Below are 14,531 nucleotides of genomic sequence, written 5' to 3' on the forward strand. Positions count from 1 at the left end.
TCAGTCTGAAGTGGATGGGGAAGAGAGAGGACAAGGAGTACATAGAGAACAATTAGAACAATTTGTGAAAAAGAGGTTGGAACATCTGGACAGCAGCATCTCCTACCATTTTGACAGTTTTTTTTTTTTTTTTTTTTTTTTTTAACACATACAGTGAGGACACTAAACGATGACAAACTTGAATGTGCTTTCTCTTTACTTATGACTAAGCAGCCAGGCTTCTTGCCAAACTCAAACAGATGGTCCCAAACTCCGTACCTCCCTCAAAGAGAAATTCAGGCTTAAGGACCCCTTGTTTCAAACAGCCATGCGGGTGGAAGGGAGAGAAAGAAGGAAGAATGGAAGATTTGGGGATACACGGAGTTTGGTGGTTTTTCTTTGTTCTAAGAAAAGGTAACTGGTCATTTCCTATTCATCCACTGAAGACAGTCCTCAGAGTCCGGACTCCACCCTACTTAGTGCGAGCACCCTGAGAAAAGCCGGTCCCCACACAGGCTTACGCGTGCACACTCCCCAGCACCGCGCCCTAATGCTCCTTCCACCGCTGCTGCTGCTGCTGAGACTGCGGCTGATGTGGCTGTCTTAGCCAATTACCATAGCAACTCCTGGGTTGCTATTGTAACCCCATTACATTTAGCCTCCCAGCCAATCCCACCCTCCCTCCTTTCCCAGTTGCAGCCAACCGGCTTCCACTTGTCCCTAGACGCGCTCTATATAATCTGTCTTAGCATCTATAAATATGAGCTTTGCGCGTGAGAACCAGTGGGAAAGGGACCGGGTGGGTTTAAAAAAACTAATAATAAAGTTTAAAAGAAGATAGAGATAATTATTGCGAAAAATCCTGAGGGAGGACCATGCAGTGCAGGTTGCTGCCCCCACCAGGGATGAGCCTCCAGCTGCGGAAACAGTGTATGTGCCTCAGTTTCTTGCTCCTTCTTCTGCTGAACAAGGCAAGTGACGCTCTAGCATTGTACCCTACAAGGAGCTTCTGCTCAACCCACCCTTACTGAACGCGACTGTGCTCTTCTTTACTCGCAGATCGTCCCAGCTCAGAGTTGCCCGTCTTCGTGTCCTGGCGGATGCCCAGCCCAGCCGCCTGTTTGCGCCCCAGGGGTACCGGCTGTGTTGGACAGATGCTCCTGCTGCCTGGTGTGCGCCCGCCAGCGCGGGGAGAGCTGCTCCGAACTACTGCCCTGCCAGGAAAGCAGCGGCCTCTACTGTGACCGCAGCGCCGACCCGAGAGCTGAAGTTGGCATCTGCATGGGTAATCTGCGTTTGTCCCGTCTCTCCCTCCCCTCCCCTTCACTTCCTTCGCCCCAGGGCTGGGAGCTGCCCAGGGGCTACCTTAAATCTTTCTAAAGTCCCAATCCTGACTTGGAAATGCTTCTAGTGGGGGTGAGATCGATGGGGCAGATCAAAGAGAGGGAAATAATTATAGGGAAAAGTAATAGAGAAAGGATTAGGGAGTTGTAGTGGAATTGGGGATTACAAGAGGAGATAGAATAAGAGGAGAGCGTTGGAACTTGGTATTGCAGGGACTATTCTTGAGCAAAGAGAGTGGGGGTCAAAGAGAAGGAACTAAAATCCGCTCCCCTACTTGATACCCTTGAAGAGAATTTAGACAGATGATTGACAGCTCAGAACAGAGTTTAAAGCAGATTAGGCCATTCCCTCTTGCAAATTCCAAAGGGAAGAAAAGAGGAAGAAAGGATGCAGCCCTGATTCTGCATGCAAAATAATTATAATAATAAAACAACCAAATCTGTAAAATTCCCCAAGCTGTCATTTAGCAGGTTTGTTTTCACACCTGTATATTACATTTAAAAAAAAATGTAAAGGCAGTCCAGATCACCCAAAGAGTTGTATAAAAGCATCATAGCACATTCTCCTTTGCTGTATATAAGACTGCAATTTCTCTTTCCAATGCCTCCATATAAAATGGAAGGTGCTTGAAGGCAAAGGTTTGTTTTTGTTTTTTGTCTTTTGACTTTGTGTCTCCAGCTCCTAACCTTGTGCATTAAATATTTGTTGAATTATGAGGATGGCAAAATAAAACAAAACCTATTGAGAATTAAAAAAAAACAACCAGCTTTGTCAAGGAAATATGATTGTGAACCTGGAATTTGTGTTAGAAATATACCACAGTTACCCTTCTAACCTTGAAAATTCCAAAAACAATAATTAATTGTCCATGTTTTTAAGTTACTGTTTAAATCACACCCAGCTATCAGACATGTGTTAGGAACCAATTTTTTTTCGGTTCAGAGATTAGAAAAGGATGATAAGAGATTTTGAATATCTCCAGAAATCCTTTATGTAATTACTGTGGTTTGTTTTTTCTATTTGTTATTTTTCTCCCTCTTGCTTTCACCCACAAACCTAAACATTTTAGTTCTAGAAGAAGACAATTGTGTGTTTGATGGCATAATTTACCGAAGTGGTGAGACCTTTCAGCCAAGCTGTAAATATCAGTGCACCTGCAGAGATGGACAAATAGGCTGCATTCCCCGCTGCAACCATGACCTGCTCCTTCCTCGCCCTGACTGTCCTTTCCCAAGGAAAGTAGAAGTTCCAGGAGAATGTTGTGAGCAGTGGGTTTGTGACCCAAAGGAAGAAGTGACTTTGGGAGGCCTTGCACTAGCAGGTGAGAAACTCATTAGGGCTGAAGGTCACTGGACAGGGGCCTCTTTCCATTCTGTGCCTGAATGCTAAAGGCATGCATACTCTGGGGTCCCATAAGGAACATTTCAGGATGAGAATCTGGCCATCATTTGTTCGAATTGTGGCTTTGCTGTCCAATTTGTTCTCTCTAAGAATGCTGAGTGTCCTTAAAATCCAACCCAAGATACTGTAATGAGCTCACCAGATACTTAAAATGGGAATCTGCTAAATAGCTCTTCTCCTCCATGAGAGCACTTCATAGATTTCAGATATTCTTATTTTTACAGAAAAGTAAACTGAGGCACAAATAGGTAGAGTGGCTCACTCTAACATTATATAGAAAGTTTTAAAGACAGGATTTGAATCCAAGTCATCTTACAATAACGCAAGCCAACAGCCCTTGATCATACAAAAATTATGTGGTAATCAAAAAATAAGTATGGAAAGTAAACTGGCCCAGGAGTCAGGAAGATTTGTAATCATATCCACCACTGACATATTCTGACTTTGAGACCCCAGGCAAGTCACTTAACTTCTCATTTTCCCTGGCAACAAAGAAGGTGCTGACCTACATTGACAAAGGAAGGTCCTAAACAGGAACTATCATCACTCATGAAATCACAGAAAAAGATAAATTATTTTAATACTATGACAAGTTATAATAATAATAATGTAATATATCATAACATAAAGGATACAAGTAACATATAAGAGCTTATATAAATAGTCACCCAATCCAATAAGTATTTGTGAAATATTTTAATACAAGTGTGTTAGGCACTGGAATATCAGTGAGACAAAAAAAAAAAAAAAGAAACAGTTTCTGTCAGTCAGTCAGTCAGTAAACATTGATTAAGCCCCTACTATTTGCTAGAAACTTCACAAAATGTTGGGGATGCAAAGAAAACTAAAAGACAGTTCCTACTCTCATTCTGTTCATAATCTAATGGGAAAACATCAGGCAAACAAATAGGTACAAACAAGCTGAATACAGGATATAAATAGAAGGAACTAGCATTAAGAAATATTAGAAATGACCTCCTGTAGAACAAAGCTTTTTAAACTGCAAGTTGTATAATTGAATGTGGGAGTCATAGAATTATGATTTATTATCAGCAAATGTTTAATTTGTATGCCTATTTTATATACCTATATCCCCGGGGTCATGTAAAAATTTCTTGGGCTAATAGGAATCATGAGTAGAAAAAGTTTCAGAATCCTTGCTGTAGAACACAAGATTTTAGCTGGAACTTGAAGGAAAACAGGAAAGGTGGGAGGTGAAAATGAGGAGGGGGAACATTCTAGTTATGGGGGACAGCAAGAGAAAATGCCCAGAGTTGGGAAACAGAAACTTGTCCCCAAAGAATTTGCATGAGAGAAATACAACAAATAAACACATATATAATCTTATCTGACTTTCATTTTAAGTCACACACATACACACATACACATATCTTCTGATACATATACAGATCTATGACCAGCTGTTCAGGTACCAATTTTAGTGAAACCAAATCCCTTAAGTCTAAATGGATTGTCTGAGGTCACACAGCTAACAGGTAACAGAACTCCTTTGGGTTTCAGACCCACATCTTCTGATACCATCACAGTGCATTCTTCTAGGAAAGTATCTCCTCTGATCTACAAGGTGATCCTCCTTTTTGGATGACAATACTCTACTTGTATATATTTAAAAATAAAGTTACCTGAATGAGTGTTCTGGGAAACCTTCATCTCTTTCCTTGTTCTACAGAGAAATAACAGTTTATTTCACTACTAGTGATATATATTTGTGTGATCTTGGACAAGTTCCTTCACTTCTTCAGACCTCAGTTTCCTCATCTGTAAAATAAGGAGGTTGTTCCAAATGAATTCTAATGACCTTTCCAACTCTAGAACTATTATCTTAGGATCTTAAATGACATGGGAAAGAGTGAAGTTCCAAGATATTTTCTCTAAGGAGCATAGCCTTTTTCCTTAGCAAAGGAAAGAAATATTGCAGTGTTCTCACTCATCTGGTAGTAGACATTGCTCTGCAGAAGCCACATGTCAGCCAACAGCTAAAGCTTATTGGGATCACTTGACAATGAGGTCAGTCAGTCTTAGTGGGTGTTTTCCCCAGCCATACTTACTCATAAGGAACCTACTTTTGACATTTCATCCCTGGGTACCATTAACAAGTGATTTAATAATACCTTACATCTGTGGAGCACTTTAGTCTCTGTTTCTGTTTTTCTCCCAAGACCTTTTCACATAACATTCCCCATTCTCTCTGTAACAAATCCAGGAGAAACAATATTCCTTGACTACATCCAGAAAGCTAGATGGAGAAAAGAGAAGCCAGGTAGTCCTGGTTTTAAATTCAGTCTCTGCCGAATATTGGGTGTAAACATTTGTGTTTCTCTGTGTGACCATGAACAAATATTTGAAAATGTAAGTTATAGATGACTGGTAATCTCTGATAGAGGGAATTTCTATTCCAGGAATTCCCTATGTGGACGACATGACAGGTTCAGATGAAGAAAAGAGAAAAATAAATTAAATCTGAAATCTATGGTAAAAGTAGGCTACCATTCTTCTGATGGTTTAGAATAAACTGGCACACTGCTTCTAAGTGTCTGTTGAATTAAATTAAGTTGGTAAAAAGTGAGGCTAGAAAGGGTGCACCTTTCTCAAGGTCAACTTAGTATGTAACAATGTTTGGACAAGGACACAGGCATTTTGTCTCTCTATTCTGTTTGATTGTTTATGTCTTTCTTCAGTGGAAAAAGAACTGACCTTGAAGACTGAAAGACCTAGGTCTCAAATTTTGATACATATTGGCTGTGAGACTCTGGTCATATTGCTATTCTTAACCTCTAATTATTACTCTAAGACTGTCAGTTTTTTTAAAAAGATGCTGACCTGTATTTATCCAGAAAATTGCCTCAGCTATGTGTTCTCCAAGCCATTATGCCTTCCCTCTGTTAATTATTTTCCATTTATCCTGTGTATATCTTGCTTTGTGTATATTTATTACATGTTGCTTCCCCTATTAGATTGTGAGTTCCTTGAAAGCTTTCTTTTTTGCCCTCTCTTTGTTTCCACAGCACTTAGAACAGTGCCTGGCACACACTAGGCATTTAAAAATGTTTATTCATTAATCAAAGTTATATATCCAATCCCTATTCTTATCTCATTCCATAATTATTTGGATACATTGGACTATTCCTAGGACTCTGTTGAAGTTCAATTTCACAAATATTTTTGTGGATTAATTTTTCCACTAAATAATACATTCCTTATCTTGTCTGACATAAAGCAGGAGGATAAAAATACACACATATTTACTTTGTAAAATGCTGTTGATTTTACTATGTTGTGAACTTTTTATTTGGAGATGTTAAAATTATCTTCCAACTTGTACTGAATTATACAATGCAACTTATGAAATAATACATCATTAACCATGTTTAACAAATAAGGAAACAATCATTTAGAAGAGGAATTGGTTTGTCCCAAGTCACACATAATAAACATAGGAATAGGAGTTTTTAATAAACCAGAAAATCTGATTCTTTTATGTTGTGTCATTTCCTACAGGAAGTCTTCCTTGAATCCCCATAGTTATTAATGCTCTGCCCCTACTCAAATTATCTTTCATTTATTTGCCTGTTTATATGTCCTATCCTTAAGAAAAATTAAAATTTCTTAAGGAAAGAGACTATTTTTCATGCTGTCCCCTTCAACTTCTGGCAAGAGCTGCTCCAAGTCCATCTAGGCTTCTGGGTTGCACCCACAACTTAGATGAAATGGCAATCTTCAATTCTATTAATTCTACTAAAATGGAAGACTATCAAACTTTACTATATTCCCTCCTATTGGCCTAAGTCTTCCAGACCTTACCATCTACCTTGCCACTATATTTTGTTTTATAAATTATGTTTCCTTAATTAATTAGCATGTGAGTTCCTTGAAAGTGGGAGTTATCTTGCTTTTTCCTCTCTGTATCCCTAGCACTTAGCACAGTACTTATTACATTGTGAGTACCTAATAAATGCTTTTTCACTCTCACTCACTCATTCACTCATTCATTCATTATACCTTTCTAACAGGTCTAACACATTATCTTTCCCATTGTACATACTTAGTGATTTCTTGTTGAATTGTTGAATCCATTCTGTCAAAACTGTCATTACTATCTTCCCAAAGAACTCGTGTTTTTTGTTATTATTTGTAGATTTGTAGGCACTATTTCCTCTAGAAAATCAGTAATTCAATCTCAATTTTTTATTTGCAAGTCCATATTTTAAAATACCATTGGTCACTTTTTAAAGGCACAGATCTGGGCTACTGGTGACATTCTGGAAACAGAAAGTTGCATTTTCAACCTCACCCTTTGTGGTTGTTCAGTCATTATCAGTCACATCCAACTCTTCATGTTCCCATTTGAGACTTTCTTGGCAAAAAATATTAGAGTGATTTTCCATTTCCTTCTTTACCTTATTTTATCTTATTTTAAAGATAGGAAACTGAGGCAAATAGAGTTAAGTGACTTGCCCAGAGTTACACAGCTAGTAAATGTCTGGAATCAGATTTGAACTCAAGAAAATGAGTCTTCCTGGTTCCAAGCCCAGTATTCTATCCTCTTCACCATCTAGCTGCCCTACCTTACCTTTATTCTCTCTTTATTTAGTAAGTAATCATTGGAAGGGCCACTTTGCAAACTTCATGGTTTTTTTTCCTTCTGATAACGTTGATGGTGTATTTGTTTGTCAAAGCTTACAGACAAGAGGCCACATTGGGAATTGGCATGTCTGAGTCAAGTCTCAACTGTATAGAGCAGACTACAGAATGGAGTGCTTGTTCTAAAAGCTGCGGGATGGGCTTTTCTACTCGGGTCACCAATAGGAACCGCCATTGTGAGATGATGAAGCAAACTCGTCTTTGCATCGTAAGACCCTGTGAACAAGAGGTTGAACACACCATTGAAAAGGTACAAACTATTGAGCAAGGTTATTGAGAACAGCTCTGAAGGAACTGTATGGGAGTAGTATATGTGAAAGGACATATCCTTGAAGTCAGAGTAAAATAATGTTTGTGTAAGGAGGTGGGGCACAAAAAAACAGGGGAGGAGGAATCAAGAAAAAGTTGTATCATAGATAGGTAGGCACCTTATGGCTTAAGCACTGCTGTGGGTCAGCATCAGAGAGAAATCAGAAAGGTCAAAAAAGGACAAACTTGTTATCACTGAGATTACCCAGACATTAATCTCATTTTCTCTTAAGCATTAGAATGTCAGCAGCTGTAACATGACAAGTTCAGAATAGGAACAGAGAACTCAGAACTACTTAAATAGCATTTACACAGGACTTTAAGGTTTGCCGTATGCTTTTTAAAATATTGTCTCAGTTTATTCTCCATAAGAACCTTGGGAAGAAGGGGCTGTTATCATCCTCATTAGATAGTGGTTAAGTTGTGCTCAGGATCACTCAGCTAGTAAATGTCTGCAGCTAGTGCTGTCTCTATTATGCCATCTAGCTACCACTCTTAGTGCTTCTAAAATCACTGGAGATAGGAGAGCTGAACCGAGCATTCCATTTCACCTCCTGGATACAGAATATTCAGTTTGAACTGGAAATAGCTCTGCTTTGACATAATAGAATGGATGAGATGACTTCAAGTCCACCTCAACATTATGATTCTATAATCATCCACATACTAGGATTCAATGCACCCCAATGTTATGCACTATAAATTTTCCACTTTCATGAATAGAGGCAGGGAATGATATTGACGTTCTTGTGCTCAATTTATAATTGCCCCTACAAATGAGCTCAGATGAATGCAAGGAAATTGTAATGAACACAATATATCACTGCTATAAAATAACAGTTCTCAAAGTTTTTGATTTCAGTTTATATTCTTAAAACTCACTGAGGACCCTCAAACAACTTTTGTCAATATGGGTTTTATCTAATGATATTTTATTGGTTTTTTTTTTAGTTATATCTTACTTTTTATGACTCTTGGCAAAGACTCTATAGCTATTTGCCATTTCCTTTTCCAACTCATTGGAGAAAACTGAGACAAATAAGATTTAGTGAATTGCCCTAGGGCTACATAGCTAGTGTCTGAGGTTTGGAATTGAATTCATGAAGTTACATCTTCCTGCACTCTATCCACTGTGCTACCTAGATGACCCTCTTGACACTAGAAATTAAAACCAATGATTCTAATCCATTTCACTTAAAATAACAGTAATAAACCTAATACATGTTAACAACAGTAGCATGTTTTTGTGAAAAAATAATTTTCCTTAAGAAAACTATTAGTTATAAGAGTAGGGCTGTTTTAGATATTTTTACAAATTTCCTTTATGCTTGGCTTAATAGAAAACATCTACATTCTTATTTTTTTCACTAAATAGTATCTTATTTTTTTCCATTACATGTAAGTAAAGACAGTTTTCAACATTCTTTTTTGTAAGATTTTGTAAGATTTTTGTAAGATTTGTAAAATTTTTCTTCTTTCCTTTCTTTCCTCTCCTCTCCCCAAGACAGCAAGCAATCTGCTATAGGCTATATTTGTACAATCATATTAAACATAGTTCCATATTAGTCAGATGCCTGTATTTTCATATCTGTTTCTATATTCAGTCTATTGTGATGTGATCTTTTTGTTCAGGCGTATGAAGAAGATCTAGCCTCACATGGATAGGCAGTTAGAAAAATATCTTAATAGGCCAAAAATATCTTAGTCAAATTATGAAAATATTTTAACTTCATGAGTCTTTTGAAAGAGTAAAGGGGATCCTCAAGGGTCTTCAACCACATTTTGAGAACTACTGCTAAGAAATAAAGAAATAACTAATGAAAGAGGAGTGGGACAAATCTGTAACTTCCAAAGAGCTAAAATTTATTAGCACTTTAGTTTTTGAAAGGATTTCAGTAAATAGATTGCTTTAAAAGTCCTTTTAATCTATTTTTCAAAGTTTTGGCTTTACTTTTTGCTTGCTTTCTCTCAAACTACTGCTATTTTCCATATAAGAAAGATATTCTATGACTAGCAACCAGTTTGGTATCTGGCAACATTTTTTGAGTTTCACATATTTTCTAGACCAGTGTTTCCCAACTTAAACTATACTGCAGACTAGCAAAATATCTCCATTCCCAAATAGTTACTCTGCCCTCTGCTGTCTATGTGGTATGGTTCTTGGTTGATTGGGAAGTAGGAAAGAGATTGGTAGAAAGAAAGAAAATGCAAAAGGAGGATTATAGAAAAAAATGTTACTTTATTAAGGTTATAAGTTTTAAAAATAATAGTGAATGGTTTGTGGTCTGGTAAAAAAAAATTGCCATCACTTGGAAAACCCTATACTAGATTTCCTGGGGATTCTAAAAATTGACTTTGATACTAGAATTCTTATCAGAATAAGAGCCAGTGATTACCTGAAGGCTATACCTCATTTAATACATCTTTTTCTCTTTTTTTAGAAAGGAAAGAAGTGTCTTCGCACTAAGAAGTCCCTTAAGGCCATCCATTTACAATATAAGAATTGTACTAGCACCCAGACATACAAGCCCAGGTACTGTGGCATCTGTACTGATGGTCGGTGCTGCACTCCACACAATACCAAAACTATCCAAGTGGCATTCCATTGTCCCCAAGGACAAATTGTTAAGAAACCTATGATGCTCATCAATACTTGTGCCTGTCACACCAACTGTCCTCAGAGTAATGATGCTTTCCTACAAGAGTTAGAACCCAAGTCTAGAAGAATGAAGATATAATTTGTGTCAGACAATCAACATGCTGATGGAGAAAAATTGGAAATAAAAGAAAACAGATCTATTCATCTGAATGTAAGATAAATGTGTTAAGGATCATTGACTTTGTCCCCACCTCAGCATGTATGTTAAATGTTCCCTGGCATTACTTAATAGCTAACTAGCTTATTTTGTGTTACCTAAAAGGAAGGGGAATGTAGGAAATAAAGCAAGAAGTCCAAGTAAACTAAGTAAAAAGATAAGGGTCAGTGACAGGTTAATTTTCTATGATTGCATTTAGACAAATTAAAGGCACTACAATTATAGCAAATAGCTCTGTATTTTTCCATGGTATGCTGTACACATTGCATGATGGTATCCTTTTGCCTTTGAATAGTGTTAGGTATTCATCTCATGAATGTTTCAAATGATAGGATTATCCCAGAAAGACACCAACCACATAATTGTACAACCATGTAGTTGTAGAGTCACATTTTTACTTAAGGGTGTTCTGCTGTTAATTGATCTGCAGCCAAAATTTGGAGAACATTCAATAAAACCAAGATCTAAGCTAACATGGGAGATAGGTCTAATACAGTACTTTTAAAAAGTCAGAACAGAGACTATTCATTCATTTTGACATGTATTGTACAGGAAGGGACATGCAGTGTCTACACATACATTGGGTAGGTCACTTAGTGGAGTAACTGACATCTAAAGGCAAGTTATTCTGGCTTTACAGGTCATAATAAGCTCTGTTGCATTTCAAATTCTTTCCAGTAAAAAGGAAAAATAAAATACTTAGCCTCTCCATTGAGGGCAATGTCACTTTCAAAGAGCTTCTATTCCTCTCTGTCGGTCCATTTTCTTTGCCATTCTGAAGTATGTTTTAGCTGTCTGTGTTAGTCTGGGGTGCATTTATAGCTGAATTCCAGTCATGAAGATAAGCAATTGCTATGATGGTGCTATAAACCACCAGAATGGCATGTGATCCCAAATTTGGGACTTAGGTATGCCTTATTAAACTGTATATGACCCATAATAAAACACCCTATAAATAAGATATATGTATACACATGTATATTACTGAGTCTGCTGGATGTAAGCCACACAATTAAATCTGTAAATTCCTCATGTTTTGTGCATTAAATTTGTTTTCTTGTTATGTTAACAAAGTATTCATGTAAATAGAGAAACTGTATATTTTGTAAAATATCTTTTTTTATTTTTTCTGTATTTGTCAAACATACTGAATAAATAAGTTTTGAAAATGTGTGATTTTGCCAACATTTATTCAAGGCTCCTGTCACATTTGTATTTTGAAATATAATAACCAAAACCCATTGCCAATTTCAGGACTAAATGAATGCCCACTTATTGATTGGACTTGCAAATGGGTAATGATTCAATGACCTTTAGTAGTATATTAAAACACTGTCTATTGCTGTCAGACAAGATATTTGTAGATAGGTTTATTGATCTCTTTATAAGAAGGGATATATGTAAGTGTTGTGGCTTCTTGAAAAATATCCAGATAAAAACTAAAACATTTTAATCTATATACTTATCCACATATTGATCAATAACAAGCATTTACTAAATACTTACTATGTACTAGACAGTATGCTAAACACTGAAAATAAAAACAAAGGCAAACCCAATCTTTGCCCACAAGGATTTTTCATTCAAAAACGTGAATTAATCAGTAAATATTTGGGTACATATGAGATATATATAAAGTTGGTATAAGGTGATCTAAACAACTGTTTATATATTCATATGTAGTATATATTAATATATACATGCATGCATGCAAATTTATTACACATATGTATGTGAGGCCAGACTTGTAATTTCATCAGTGGGGGGAAATCTCTCTAAGGTGGGAATTTTTTACAGCTTTTTGTTGACAAACTTTTCTGTCTATGAAACATTTTGCACTCATAATCTAGCAACTGTCCAAGGACAGATGGTAGATGAAAGAATGGACACAGATTGATCATTATAATGGTAATCATTTGTCTTGTTTTGATGTTCTTTAATTTATGTTATTGTCTTCATTGTCCATACTGATTTTCTACTTTTGTTTACTTCACTCTGCATCTGTTCATACAAGTCTCACATTTCTCTGAATTTCTTATGTAAGAATGAAGTTCTACCCCATCCCCAACTAATGTAGTAACAGAAGGCTCACACACCTTTAATAAATCAGTAAAAATATGAAAGCTGATACAAAAGTATCCTGTGACTGACTAAAAGAATCCAACAAAGAGTTGAGCCTTTGTGTAAAAATAGTGCAGTTCAGCAAAGAACCAATCAAAACATGAATCAGTCTTTGGTAGAAAAATTCTAGTTTAGAGTATCTTAATTTGAAATGTGGAAACAAGGCCCAGAGGGAATTGCTCTTGGAGGATTTAAGAGTGGGAAGTGAGACAGTAGTTTATCAGAGGTTAACAGGGAAACTGAGTTAATACCAGAGAACACAACTAGCCAGAATCAGAAAGATTGAACCAGTAGGCTACAAAACATCCTGCCAGAAGCAACAATCATCAGTAGAAAGGTAGCTTCAGGGAGCATGCCCTGACTATAGAGAAATTACTGACTATGGACTCTACTCCATAGATTCTCACTGATTCTCAAAGTACAACAAAGAATATCTAAGAGCACCTTTATTAAGATTCTGCAAAGAGAGAAAGAAGTTCCTGGAATAAACAAAAAAGGAACTCCTTTATCACATATATATCTTTGTAATTTAAGTTTGTATCAACTACTTTTGGGGAGGAGAGGTGAGGTATTCTAGACCAAATGTTGATATTATGCTATCTCAATAAATGCCTTTATTAAAGTAATTAATAGTAAACTATTAATTAAAAGTAAACTAAAAGTTTTATTGTTAGTGTGAAACAAATTATGGGATGCTCATGAGTGCCAGTAATGGAAATGTTGGCCCTCAGGATTATTCTTAGAATCCTGAGAAGGATTTAGTCTCTCTCCTGGGACCCAGTTTGCTAGTACAAGTAGAAGTTGTGGAGGTGCTAAACTCAGTCATCATTTCTCACTAGTATGTGTACTCTTGTCTTATGAATGAAAAATACTTTTCCACACTCTTAATCTATTACCACTTTATAAAGAGAGGGAAGACTTTGGAACATTCTCCTAGAAACATACTACCCTCATTTCTCTCCCCAGGATTCCTTTGTGTATATTTCTTATAGATATAAGTACAAATGTCTTAACTATTTGTGCTGTGTGGAGCTGCAGCTTCATTGTGAAAATTAGAGAAGAGAATGTGAGAAGGAATGGAGGAAGAATTTTCTTCACTATTCTCTGAAGCCAAGAAACACATATACACACGGATGAATCACTCAGTCTGTAAGTTGAGAATCAGAGGGATGAGTGAATTTGGTTACGGTTTTTAAAAATAATTCATTAAAATAAATATTTTCCAACACCTATTAAAAAACATGATCATAACTAAAATGTTAAATTCAGTAACACTGCATTTATGATTATCAAGATTAAATATTAAAGTTTCAGGTGGAACAGGAAGTAGAACTGAAGGTTTCCCATAAATGTGTATATTGTTAATTGTCCTTTTTTTTTTTTCTGTGAAGATGTTTTGATTCATGAGTGAGTTGTATTTTAAATGAGGCAGAGTTGCTCAAAGTCATCAGCCTTATTGTCTCTTCCAATCTTCAAACTCCAGTAGTAAGACGTAAGTCAGGATTACTGGTGATAGCTCCAGATGCAGTATGGCATCTTTGGCTTTGGCAACCTTGATGTCTGACTAAGCTCCAAGCACTCCACTCTGCCTGCTTCAGCTGCCTTCATGACCACTGGAACAAATTGTTCTCATTCACACATTATTCTGGGGAAAATCTTTACATACTTGAGATCATCACTAATGGCTTTGAGGTCTGTTAATTTCCCCAACTAGGTTTTAGCCCATCTGCAGAGAGAGCTATAGTGGGCTGTGGCTGCTGCCCATGCTATAGCTTCGTGGAGTTACAGGTGAGAATTGAGTGAACTTCAAAGATGGACGAATAACTCGGAAAACGTCTCAGCAAGATCTCACACCTGAAGTACTAATCTTTCCTGAGCACCAATCATTAAAGAATTCAG

General features: G+C 36.8%; 1 protein-coding gene across 1 annotated transcript; it reads left to right on the forward strand.

Annotated features, from left to right (window-relative positions):
• The first annotated feature begins 730 nt into the window (after positions 1–730).
• On the forward strand, positions 731–11,684 carry CCN3 (cellular communication network factor 3). Its single transcript, XM_051971020.1, has 5 exons — positions 731–950; positions 1,039–1,264; positions 2,393–2,644; positions 7,422–7,636; positions 10,137–11,684. Exons 1-5 carry the CDS (start codon positions 855–857, stop codon positions 10,431–10,433), a joined length of 1,086 nt encoding a protein of 361 aa, XP_051826980.1. The 5' UTR covers positions 731–854; the 3' UTR covers positions 10,434–11,684.
• Positions 11,685–14,531: the final 2,847 nt, after the last annotated feature.

Source organism: Antechinus flavipes, chromosome 1, assembly GCF_016432865.1.
Source record: "Antechinus flavipes isolate AdamAnt ecotype Samford, QLD, Australia chromosome 1, AdamAnt_v2, whole genome shotgun sequence".
Lineage (NCBI taxonomy): Eukaryota > Metazoa > Chordata > Mammalia > Dasyuromorphia > Dasyuridae > Antechinus > Antechinus flavipes.